The sequence below is a fragment of the Octodon degus genome, unplaced genomic scaffold (genome assembly GCF_000260255.1).
Source record: "Octodon degus isolate 3935 unplaced genomic scaffold, OctDeg1.0 scaffold00024, whole genome shotgun sequence".
Classification (NCBI taxonomy): domain Eukaryota; kingdom Metazoa; phylum Chordata; class Mammalia; order Rodentia; family Octodontidae; genus Octodon; species Octodon degus.
The window spans coordinates 12825454-12838136 of record NW_004524600.1 but is presented as its reverse complement, the minus strand read 5'-3'; the positions used below and the strand labels follow the sequence as shown (position 1 = coordinate 12838136).

Sequence of the window (12683 nt, the reverse complement as noted above, 5' to 3'; positions counted from 1 at the left end):
AAAAAGTGATGGTGAGATAGTTTTCTGAATAGTATTTAAAATAAAATCTTCTCTACCATCTTTTCTGACAAGACAATCCCATTTCTCAAAATACAGTAAGACACTACAGAGAACACAATGTTAGCTTCTGCAACTTTATTTTTAGTACATACATTTCACAAATGGAAAGCCTTTAACCCCACACAAAACTCCACAACCAAATGTTTTAATTTCATCAACATTCTTCAACTATTTACACTGTCTTCCCTCAACAAAAGTGCAATCCAAGACATCTTGACAAAAAAATTTTACCAATAACAATGTAGTTTTGAGCTGGCTTTAATGGTGTCCATTCATTTTATTTTCTTCCAATTAACCTGGAATAACAAGAAAGTCAACAGGACACAGAAAGGAACTTAGGCAGCATCCTACTGTTAAGAAACAAAACACGCAAGAGCACTTTCTTCTCACCTCTTCTCCAATCTCCAACTAAAATGGCTCAACAGCTGTGACCAGGAGACAAACAGAAAAGGCAAACTGGGGTCACAAACCTGGGCACAGAGCGCATAGTGAGCACTGGCCTTGCAGTTTCAGATGAAAAAAGACTTCAGCACATTAGTTTTGTTAGTTTCACCATTTAAACACTTAATATTTTTCTTGATGAGCTAATTTTTGCCAAAATGTGAAAATTTCTTTTATTCAGAAAATGTTCTCTTATAAATACTGAAACGTAAAGGCTGTTTGGGGAAGCTCTTCTGTAAACAGAGCAGAACAACTGAACCGTCTCACGATTTCATGGCACAATGTCCATCTTTAAAGCATAAACACAAAATATCCACACCTCAGCTGTAACCAGAAGCAAGCAGAGAACTACAATGGCCTGAAGAAAAAGTAATCACAAGTTGTCTTCTCTCTAGACTGTACCAGGTAATTGTATCTGTTCAGGTATGGGCTCTTACAAATAATGATTTAAAATGTTGGAATATATTAAAAATTATTGAAATTATTAGTCACTCTTAAGACCGTTTCATGTTACTGAATACTTTATCAGAAAAACAGAAACTGCATTTCCTGGATGATTGATATATTTTAATACCCTAACAGTGACAAAAATAATAATCTCTCTTTGACAAATCCCAATTATGATCAAAGTGCTCGGGGCAAGCTTGGAGAAAATATCAAAGCGAGCACCTCACACTGTTGCACATTTAATTATATTTTATTCTCTAATTAGCCAAATTTTTTCTTTTACATAAAAATGTGCCTTAAAAGATTCTGATACTCATGCCTCTTTTAATATAACTGCATATTCACTGCATTATCAAAATAACATCCAAAAGCAAGATTTTACTGAATTGTAGGGAAACCTCACCATACTTACTTTTCAAGAGGATAGAAAACAATCTAAGGAAAAAATACAGAATGCAGCATAGACTAAGCTCATAGTGATTTTACCCTGAAGAGCTTGCCACTGAATGCAATGCAGAGGTCAACTGCGTCAGCTTCTGAACAAGTAGGTTTCCTAAAAATATGTGGGTAGGTTGAGGAACAGGTGAGTTGTAGAATATTACAAATATTTTATTACTAATATTAAATTCAGAAATGAAACCCAAATGGTTTTCTGAAAATAAGAGAAACTTAGCAATTTATTTGGATAAGAAAATCAATGGGAAACAATTCACAATTACAGCTTTGTGTATCGGTGACTAAATTCCAAGGACTATGTTCTCTAGGCCTCTTGTAGTTGCATTACACACTGCCTGACCAGTAGTGATCCTGTTTCATAGGCATTTTGAGCTCCCCCTTCACCGTGGAATGTTTTTCAGATCAAACACCAAATTAGATGCAGTATACCAAGTAAGAATCATCCTAAGTGAAAGGTGAAGAATATTAGTTGATGCACTTTTTTCAGTGATGTGTTGTTTCAAAATATAACATATTTCACATAATAAAAATGAAATTCAAGTGCATAATGCCTAAAAGGAAAAAAAAATAACAGAGGAAAAAGTTGTAAGCCAAATAAATAATATGAAATATTCACATCAATGCCAAATTTGGCTATTCATAGAATGATTAATTTTAGTAACCTTTTTAGAATATACACGTATCATACTTGAAATTATCAATTTATTTGTGAGAATCTAATTTCAATTCTACAAAAGTATACAGTATCAATGTATTACAATCTAATGAACAGAAGGCAGTATTTTAGAATGTTCAATGCTCTAATGAAGTTCTGTAAGTGATTTTTTTAACCAATATGTTATTGTAAGGATCTTTAGGATGACCATTTTTAAAGCAGACTATCATGTATTACAACAGTGATGTTCCAAAATGACACACTTTAAAAAGAAATGCTAAAATTATTCTTTTCTTTGTCACTCTCTTAAACAATCCTTCCCTTCCTCAGCTCAACTCTGATTTTGGAAACTAAGTATTAAATGGGTTAGACACGGCGATAAGGCATTATGGGGAAGTTAAGTGTGGCATGACTGGTTCTGCAGCTCACCAGTTAGGTTCTATGGCTGTGGGATTTGCCTGTGGGAAGAATGTGATACCAAACCGCACTTCCAAAGTACAATCTCTAGACAATGTCACCCCTCAGTCACACTCTGCATGGATTCTCCTTAAGAATTACTGAGACCAACTTCACAGAATAACTCAAATGACAGAGCTCTGCCTTTTGCCTTCTCAAGAGGGCATCACTTCCAAACCTATTTCACATGTTCTTTTATAGGTCAGTTTAGCTAAAAACATTTGCAACACCAACAGCTTTCCCGTCTTCTAATCTGGGTATTATTTTCAATATGAAAACTGAGTGTTAAGTTACAACACTGAAAGAAAAGAATACTCATGTCCACTTTCAGATCACCTGTGAGTGCAGCTGCATTTCAGCGTGTGCTACAGAACACGAAGCCGAGACAGCCTAACACACTACTGGTTCTCCACGCTCAGACTTACATTCACTTGTCACATATTTTGCCTAAGGCCCACAGAAGATCTAAAACTGGGTCTTTAGAAAGTAAACATTTTACTAAATGCTCTCTCCCCATTCTATACTTTTAGTTCATAGCCACATAATCCCTTTTCTAGATTCATCCCATCCTCCCCATCACTTTAAAGCTGCATCAGAGACTTCTGGTGAAAACGAACCCTACCCACACTCACACTGTTATCCACCTGGCTCTGGTCCTGACCACAGACTAACACTGGTGGATCAAGACAGGGGAAAGGGCAGCCCCATTTTAGTGGTATACATATACAAAGTAACTCTGCTTTAAATTAGAAAAGAAATTAATGTCACAGAATGTTTCCCTATAAAAGATATGTAATAAAGTAATATCAATAAAATACCTATTACTAAAGCAAAGCTTTCATCAATAAGCTTCAAGAACTTTGAAGGAGGAGAATGGCTTCACGAAATGGTAGTCCAGGTTCCCACAGTGTGGACACTGCTGGACGTTGCTGTACTCAGAGAAGTACTGCATCCCGATCCGCACATCGATCACAGGCTTCCCACAGTGCTTGCAGTTCAGGCGGGCCTGGAAGAAACAGACACATAAGCACTACTTTCCTCCACAACAGTTGTCAAAGCCATCCAAATCAAAAGGCTGGGAACTGCCTGACTGTTCAACCTCTCTTACTACCAAAAGCAGGGTATATAAAGCCTAAAGTTGATACTCTAAAGCCCCCCTCATCTGTCTGAAAGATTAATGTCTCCAACTTCTCTTAAAGGAGGCAATGCTAGTCCTGTCATTTTTTAGTGGGAAGAAAACCCTAAACTAGCACTGCTTAAAACTTGCCACCAAAGTTCCCTTAAGAGACTATCTGCGATCCTGGATTTGATTTTATTTTACTATTTTTTGGCAAAGGGTCTCACTACACAGTTTAGACTCATAGTGATCCTCCTGTCTCAGCCTCCCTAGTTCTACAGGCATGCACCATCACACCCAGTTCTGGAGCCAGAATGGCATGAGTACTGCGGATTGAACTTGGGACCTTGAGCTTGCCAGGCAGAGCTTTATGCTGCCGACCTATCTCCCCAGACACCAACCTGGATTTTAAGAGAATGGTTTGAACTTTCTCCCACCCATGCTTGCATGATACTTCTTTGAAGTCAGGATTTCAAAAAGTTCATATGCATTTTCATTTTACTGTATGTTACATATATGATAATGTGCTTTCTTTGATGTAAAAATTACATTCCCTTAAAATAGTGAAGTAAGATTGGCAAGCCGGGCAGAAGTCCTGTGTTTATCCTAAGGCTTCTGGGTCCCACTAGCACATTATCTTTGTTCATGCCAGGTTCTTCTAGCAGTACAATTCTATACCCTTTCAGCATCAGGTTCAAGAGTGATCTGAACAGATAGGGGGCCGGCGAGAAAGCTCAGCCTTAGGCAAGCTTAAGCAAGCGCACAGGGACTGAGGTTTGATCTCTAGCAACAAATGCCATGCCAGCCCTGCCCCCAGGGTGGGCTGAGCCAGCCACAAGAAAAGGAGTTATATGAAGAAATTATATAAACAGACACTCGATTTAAATTCCTCCTCAAAACGTACTAACAATGCATAATCTCAGCTTGTGTTCAAACCACTCCTATTAAGTAGACAGTTTTATCTGAATTTCATCTGATGAAATTGACAGTATGGCACAGAAAGAAAACAAAATTCCGTATACTAAAAAGGGCTGGCGAGATAGCTCAGTGGACTAAGCACTGGCTTTGGCAAGCGCAGGGCCTTGGGTTCAATCCCAGTCCCGTATATCATGGTGCCCCCCACCCCCGGGACTGCTGAGGCAGTGACTAAGTCCAGGTGTGGTGGCACATGCTTGTAATCTCAGCTCTGGGGAGGCTGAAAACAGGAGGATCACTACAAGTCTGAACTTCACAGTGAGACCCTATACCAGATACATAAATTTTTTAAAAAATTAAAAAGTAAAACTTGCTTCAAGTTACAATATTTATTAGAAATATAGTATGTTAATCGTATAAAATATGTGAAAATGTAAGTTAGTGAACCCTTTGCGTGCTCACTTATTCACGGCACAACTGTGGCATAGTGCCATGTTATAGCCTTTTCTTTTTTTAACTGAACAGATGGGAAATATTCCACATATAAAGATAAATTATCTTACAATACCCCTTGTGACAACTGCATAGTATTCCACCACAATGCAGCCACTCAGCAACTCTTGCTGAAGCTTAGTGGGCTTCCTGAGTTTCTTCTTGCTTCTCTGAAGCATCTTCTCAAGCACCCTCAAATAACCTCCTCTATACTCCCTTGGGGGCAGAAACCCAGTATCACACGCTGCTCTTGTGGTGCAGTTAATACCAACCTGACAACAGGGAGAGGCGGCCAGGATGTCGTAGGTGTACATTGTGCCCAGCTGGTGCCAGCTGCCGTCCCACCGAGACTTACACTTGATGCAGATGATCTTGTGAACCCCTTCTAGGCAATCCACACACACTGCGTACAGATGCATGAGCCTCCCTGCACACAGAAGACACACGGCTGAGAGTGGTATCACAGAAACACAGCTCACCTCCAAGGCAGTTGAAACTGCTTTCTCTACCAACTACAAGTAAACATTTTATCATCTGAATAATTGCGGAAAGCAATGACGCTAGCTATAACATATCCTCAAGCTAAGCTAATGATGAATTACTAATATCAACAGGACACTGACTTTAAGGTGAAGCTTATTAACAAGAAATGCTTGTTTCGATTAACTTTATAAAGAGTGCTGCCAGGCTTACATATGTTCATCCACCTTCAAATGACAAAGCCACACATGCTTAAAACCAGCCTGCACCCATCCAGGACCCCTGCCCAAAGGTCTGTGTGTGACGCATGGCAAGGAAATCTATGCTGACCTTATCTACAAGTCCCACCATAAAAAAGCTGAAAGTTTCTCTTGGGTTTTTGTAGCCTAGAAACAGACCAGTCAGAATTATTGTGCTACATGCTCTTGTCGCTGAAACTGCTCAGCTCTCACATGTAATTTAAGAACCAGAATTATAGCTTATTTGTAAGTGGTTTGTTAACAAGTTCAATATCATTTACCAGGCTTTTAGTGTCACAAGCTTATTCTTTAATTATTTGTCAACATTTTAACATGTATGAAAGTCAGGTGTCACCTGATTTGTATGGAAAGGCCAGGTTTCAAATAACTGAAAAAGAGAATGTCCAGGATCTGCCTGAGGAACGTATAAATACTGCTATTTTCTATGTGGGCCTAACTGTTAAAAGCACTAACATCAGAACAAACACCCCAAAGTGGCTTTGTGTTCACAACAAGCTGCTCATTACCGTAAGTCAGACAATGAGTTTTCACTGTTCAGAGGTAACCAAACTATTGCTTATCCACTGCAAAGGCCTCAGTCCTTAAAGGAAACCCTTTTATTGCATTTACATGACTCCCTCTTTTGAGGGCAGACAGCACATCTTATTCATCTTTGTAGACTCAGTGTCCACTCAATGTCTAGAATGTGGAAAGCACTCCGTAAGTGTATGCTGCATGAATACACTTCATGCAGAAGGCTAGAACAACTTCAGGGTCTCTATTGCCATAACTGGAAGGTTGCTAAGAGCTTTCTGGAGTACTGCCCCCTTCTGCTAAAGGACACTAAAAATAAGTTCTCACATGCCACGCCTGGTGCCACATCAAAAAGGCAATTGAAAGTATGTGGGAGTCACTTGCCAGTCTCCCTACTCATTGCAATTCTCAACCATCCCTTGTTACAACAGGCTGGTGGGGAAGGAGTGGGAAGTGAGGTGAGGTGTTGGCAACAAGTAACTTACTGAATGCTTACTAAGGATCTGCTGTTGAATTCTACCTGAAACATTCCATTTAACTCTATCCCAACTCTAGAGATCAAGCAGGACGGTTGGTTGCATATGAGCATGGAGGAATGGAAGCTGAGTTTGGGCAGCTTACCCAACTTCACAAAGAAAATGAGTAGCAACACCCTCTCAAATTCACATTTGACTTTTAACCTACATGTAAATCTTTGAAGGCCTGCCCCATACTGAGTCTCTGATTTGTTTTCAGTTACTGTTATACACAGTCCTATGTACAGAGAATTTCGAATTTGTAAATGCTAGGACAAGATTTTTGTTTGCAAGTTCAAACAGCCTCCTAAGAGAACAATCATTTGCTCATGTTTGTAAAGAAGTTCAATAAAATCTTCCTAATTACACCAATTTTAATATATTATTTAAACAAAACACATTCTCAGAGGAAGAGTCTCAAAACAGCTCGAGCTGAAATAAGCGGAGGTCACAGGGAGGTAAAGGACAGGGAAAGGGAGTAACAAGCCCTAGAGTCCACCACTGAAAACAGCACTTTGCAGCGTATGATTAACTGCAACTGAACTCCTGTGTCTTGGGATGTTGTCTTCACACTAGACTTAGAAATGCTTAAAGAAGGAATGGTTGCAACTCTGTGATGGGAAGAATGACCTGCACAAGTTTGCTGTAAGACCCGCCCAGTCCTCTGCAGGATGCAGCAATAAAAACACCATTATGTGACCAAGCCCTCACCCCCGTCTTTAGGCTTTAAAAGTCTCAACACTTTGTAGTACACACCGTAGCTAGTTGTGAGTATTATACATTTATGTATGTACACACATACAAGTATCTTGGGTCCATCTAATTTTTACTTTTCTCCATCCACTCCTGATAAATACCCTCAAGATTTACCGTATCTTCTTTTGCTATTTTCTCATTAAAGAACTCTTCCACTTTTATGATTTAACTATCACAAAATAAACTCTCCACTGTTCATGCCAACTCTCATTTGTAACAGTGTTTCTGACATCTCCACACATATCTCCACACCTCCTTTAACCCAACATACACGAATGTCCTCATCATCTTTCCCCATAAAATCAGGCCCGTTCCCCAAACTTCTCTAATCTTGTCTGTGACACACCACTTATCTGGTCTGGTGCCAAAGTCTGCCAACAAACACTCTACATCCTCAACATACAGGGTTCCCCAAAACCTGTCATTTTCCTGTAAAATAATCCACTGCACACCCCTAGCCTTTCTGATCCCTCTCAGCAGTCTCTCAGATTCTTGCACACAGACTAGAGAAAGTTTCAACTGTTTCTAAGTCCCAGTCCTCTCAAACAACTTCTGGGGGATGTGACTGAATGCTTTAAAAACACGTTTAAAATCCTTTAATTCATATTCAGAAGGAAAAGGCAAGGTCCACGCTCCATGAACTATTCTCTTTCCACCTCCTATTCATAACTTGTCCTTTTCCTTCTAACCACCGTTCCTTTAGGGAAGCTGCTACATCATCTCACAACTAAGAGCCAGCATGACTGGACCTTCAGCTTTTTTTAAGTCATGAATCGAACTCATGACTTCATGCTTGCCAGGCAGGTGCTATGTCACTGAGCTATGTATCTCCAATTCCTCTGGCTTTTTAAAATCCAGCCCTCCAAGCCAAAATAGGCCCTTTCTCCCTGGAAATTACAGAGCAATTGATAAACAATATCCACATGTTACTAATTCGATGTGTGTTATTACACATAGCCGTTAAGATCATAAACTGAGGACACATGAGAACTAACATTACTCAGGATGTGTATGAAATCAGTAAGTCTAACTATGTCAACGAATTTCCATCACAACTAGAAAAAGAACACTATTCTCACATACCCTGTACCCACGGACCCTCACTCATCCTCTCAAAGAATGCCTCAAGTTCTTAGTTGGAGAAGTAAATATTTTTCCACTCACTTCCTTCTAAAACTAGCAATGAACAGGATAAAGAACAAAAAACACAAACTCTGTATTCCACAAAACAATTGAAGCACCTGCAATCCTGAACCAAAATGTAAACTCAGAAAGCAGATGGACTGGGTTAGCGCTGAAACTGAACGGTCAGTGGGAAGAATGGAGTGAGGTGATTAAAAGGAGTTACTGGGTGCAGCAACTTAAAAAAACCGAAGTTTATGCATTTCTTTCATCAAGATGGAGAGTGCGGGAGCACCCTAGGGACCTGGGCTTCAGGACTAATGCTGACCAATACTGCATTGGAGTAATGGAATCATCTCAGCTTATGCCTCCAGAAATCATGCAGCCTCCACTCTCACCTGAAAACTGTCTGAAAATGTCACATGGAAAAGCCCAAGCAGAACCCTCACAAACTATTGGGAACATGTAAAGTAACATGGCCATTATGGAAAACAGTAGGAAGGCACCTCAAAAAATTTCACACACAAAAAAAATAAATAAATAAAAATTAAATTAAATTAAATTTAAAAAGAGATACTTGGGGCCAGGGAGATGGCTCAGTAGAATAAGCACTTGCCTGGCAAGCACAAGGGCCTGAGTTCAATCCCCGGTTCTAAAAAAAAAAAAAAATTCACTCATTATTTGATAACAATAAAAGATTTGATACTCTGTAAAATAATAAATAAAATGAGAACTATAAGATCCAACAATTCCATTACAAGGCATATACCCCCCAAAGAACGAAAATCAGTATGCCAGAGAGACTTCTGTACACTTCTACTCACTGCAGCATTCTCCCCAGCAGAAAAGATATGGAATCAATCTATGCATCCACCAACAGGTGAGTGGATGAAAAGAATATGGTACATGGCCATACATAATGGAGTATGACTCCTCCTTAAAAAAGGGGTGAAATCTTGTCATTTGTGGCTGCATGGATGAAGCTGGATGATATTAAGTGAAATAAACCACATACAGAAAGACAAATACCATATAATCTTACTGACTTTTGCAATCTGAAAAAACTGATTTCACTGAAATGCAGTGTAGCATAGTGGCTACTCAAACCTGGGAAGTGGGGGAGACAAGGGGCTGGGACAATGGCTAATAGATACAAAATTACAGTTATACTGGAGGGGTAAGTTCCAATGTTCTATTGTAGAGCGACTATAGTTAATACTATTACGCAATACAGTATTTTTCAAAGTAACTAGAGATGATTTTAAATGTTCTTACCATGATGAAATGATAAATGTACATGGTGACAGCTATTTTACATACCCCAGTCTGATCATTATACAATGTATACATATGTCAAGACATCATTCTCTACCCTTTAAATATTATGTGTCAATTAAAAACCTCAGGAAGCCCAAACTAGGCTACTGGAAGATGAAAAGACAAGGACAGAAATGAGACATTCCAGCTGAGGCCCCAAGACCACCAGACCATCAATGCTAGATGTGTATGAGAAGCCATCTTCACTAACCAACAACAGAATTGACAGAAATACTTAAACCATCACTGCATTTATGTTCTGCTTTAAATTTTTTTCTTTTTTGGGGGGTGGGGAGGATCTCCAGGGTGTTCAGGGTCTCACTACTAGAATCAGACTTATAGTGATCCACCTGTTTACAGCCTCCCAAGAGCTGGGATTATAGGCATGCGCCACCATGCCCAGTCTCAATTGCTGTCTCAGAGCACCCCAGGGGTGGGGTCAGCATGGCAGGCCTGGGGATCTAATCTCAGGCCCCACCTTGTGCTTACAGGCACTTTAATCTGCTGAGCTATTTGGCCGGCCCTTCTGCTTTATAATTAAGGCTTAAAAACTATGAGCGATTATACAAAAGTCTCAAAGCAAATGAGACTTTGACTCAGGTTCCTCCTTTTCCTTAGAAAGATAGCAAGAAACTTCATCAAATAAGAACAAGATGCTCCTACCAGCTACTCTACTGACAGAAGATTAATACTACAATATATAAACTTTAAAAAAACACTAAAAATGAAACAGGTGAATCAATAAATAAACACTTCTCAAAAGTACAGATAGCCAAACATACAAAAAATGTTCAGCATCTTCAGCTATTAAGAAAATATAGATCAAAACTTCAGTGAGACTCTTACCACAATCAGAATGGCTATTACCAAAAATTCAAAAATAAATGAATGCATCAAGAGCAAGGGCATGACAAGACAGGAGTCAGGCCACAGCCAGCATATATAGCACAGGAAAGAAGATGGATTGTACTCCAGAAATGGGAGCTATTGAAAGGCGTTTTGAAAAGAAAAAATACAATAGATAAATGAATGAATGAATGAATGCTGGAAAAGATGTGGGGAAAAGGAACCCTTCTACAATGGTGGTGGTGGTATTACAAATTAGCACAACCACTACGAAAATCAATATAAAAGCCCCTTAAAATACTTAGAAACAGAATTAACATATGACCAGACTATGCCTGAAGGAATGAGTCAGCACAATGTAGGAATATCCACATAACCATGTTTACTGCAGCATACTTCACAAAAGCCAAGATATGGAACCAGCCTAAATACCCATTAATAGATGACTAAAGAGAATATGGTGTATATATACACAATGACATATTATTCAACCATAAAGAAAAATGAAATAACACATGTAGGAAAATAGAGCTGGAGACCATATTAAGTGAAATAAAGTAGACTAAGAAAGACAAATATTACGTAATATTTTCTCTAATATATGGTATCTTTAAAAAAAATGACACTGAAGTAGAAGGAAGACTTATACTACCTAAGAGTAAAAGGAGGAGGAAAATATAAGGAAAGGTAATGAAGGAATGGATATGATCATAATACATTTGCATGTTTGGAAATACCACACTGAAATAATATTTTGTAAGATTAATAGACATCAATAAAGTGCTGTTAAAAAGAACTCTTGGAAATTAAAGTACAATACAAATCTTTTAGAAAGCAGAATAAGGTGGTGCAACAGAGCCAAACAATTATACTACATATGTAGTGTACACACACACACACACACACACACACACAAAGTATATCCTCTCCCACCAAAAAAAAGAATCAAAGTCCAATATGTAATTAATAGGAGATCCACATTTTCAGTTTACAATGAAAACAGAAGTCCTCCAAATTGAAAACTGTAAGTTTACAGAGTAATGGGCCAAGAAAGTGCACAGCACAATTAACAGAAGGAGCTAACAAAAAAGATGCACAGAACCATTGCAATGGAATTTTGAAACATCAGCGATATAACCAAGTAGGAAGACAGAACCAAAGCATTCCCAGGTTTTAAAAATCTAGGTGTCCATAAAGCTTCAAGGAATGTCCCCTGACTAGGGAGGAAAAAAATCCCAACCACCATCACCAAAAACAACAACAAATAAAATCTAGAAAACAAGATGTAAATACACAGGAAAGAAATGAAGACTTTCCTAGAAGGACAGCTAGAGTATAGCAGGCCCTGAGTGCATCAGGACAACCAGGGGCAGGGGAATAACAGGCTACATGAGGGGCATGTTCAGAAGAAAAACTTAAAATACCTTGTCAAGTATGTGAAAAGACTTTTTGGAAAAAAAAAAAAAAAAAAAAAGGTGGCTTGTAATCAGGCTCCTGGAAAATGAGTGCAACCGGTCAAGGGTTCTTTTGGGTTTTTTTAAAGAAAAGCCATGAAAAGCTGAGGCACAAGGATCATAAGCTTGAGTTCCACCTGGGCAACTTAAAGACTGTCTTAAAATACAAAAACGACCTAGGGTTGTAAGCCAGTGTAGAGTGTCCTTGGGTTTGCTTCATAGTATAATAAAGCAACAAAAATTTTGAGCAGACAGTTCGATCGGTAGCGGGAGCGGAGAGCGGACCCCAGAGAGCCCTGAGCAGCCCCACCGCCGCCACCCGGCCTAGTTACCATCACACACCGGGAGGAGCCGCAGCTGCCGCAGCCGGCCCCAGTCACC

General features: G+C 39.2%; 1 protein-coding gene across 1 annotated transcript in view; it reads right to left on the bottom strand.

Moving 5' to 3' along the window:
* Positions 1 to 1026: 1026 nt before the first annotated feature.
* Heca (hdc homolog, cell cycle regulator) overlaps positions 1027 to 12683 on the bottom strand; it is a 15205-nt gene continuing 3548 nt past the window's right edge. Inside the window, exons 2-3 of the mRNA XM_004628539.2 lie at positions 5312 to 5466; positions 1027 to 3521 (exon numbers count right to left, since the gene is read on the bottom strand). Coding sequence (XP_004628596.1) covers positions 3357 to 3521; positions 5312 to 5466 — 320 coding nt within the window. The 3' untranslated portion in view covers positions 1027 to 3356. The remainder of the gene's footprint in view (positions 3522 to 5311; positions 5467 to 12683) is intronic.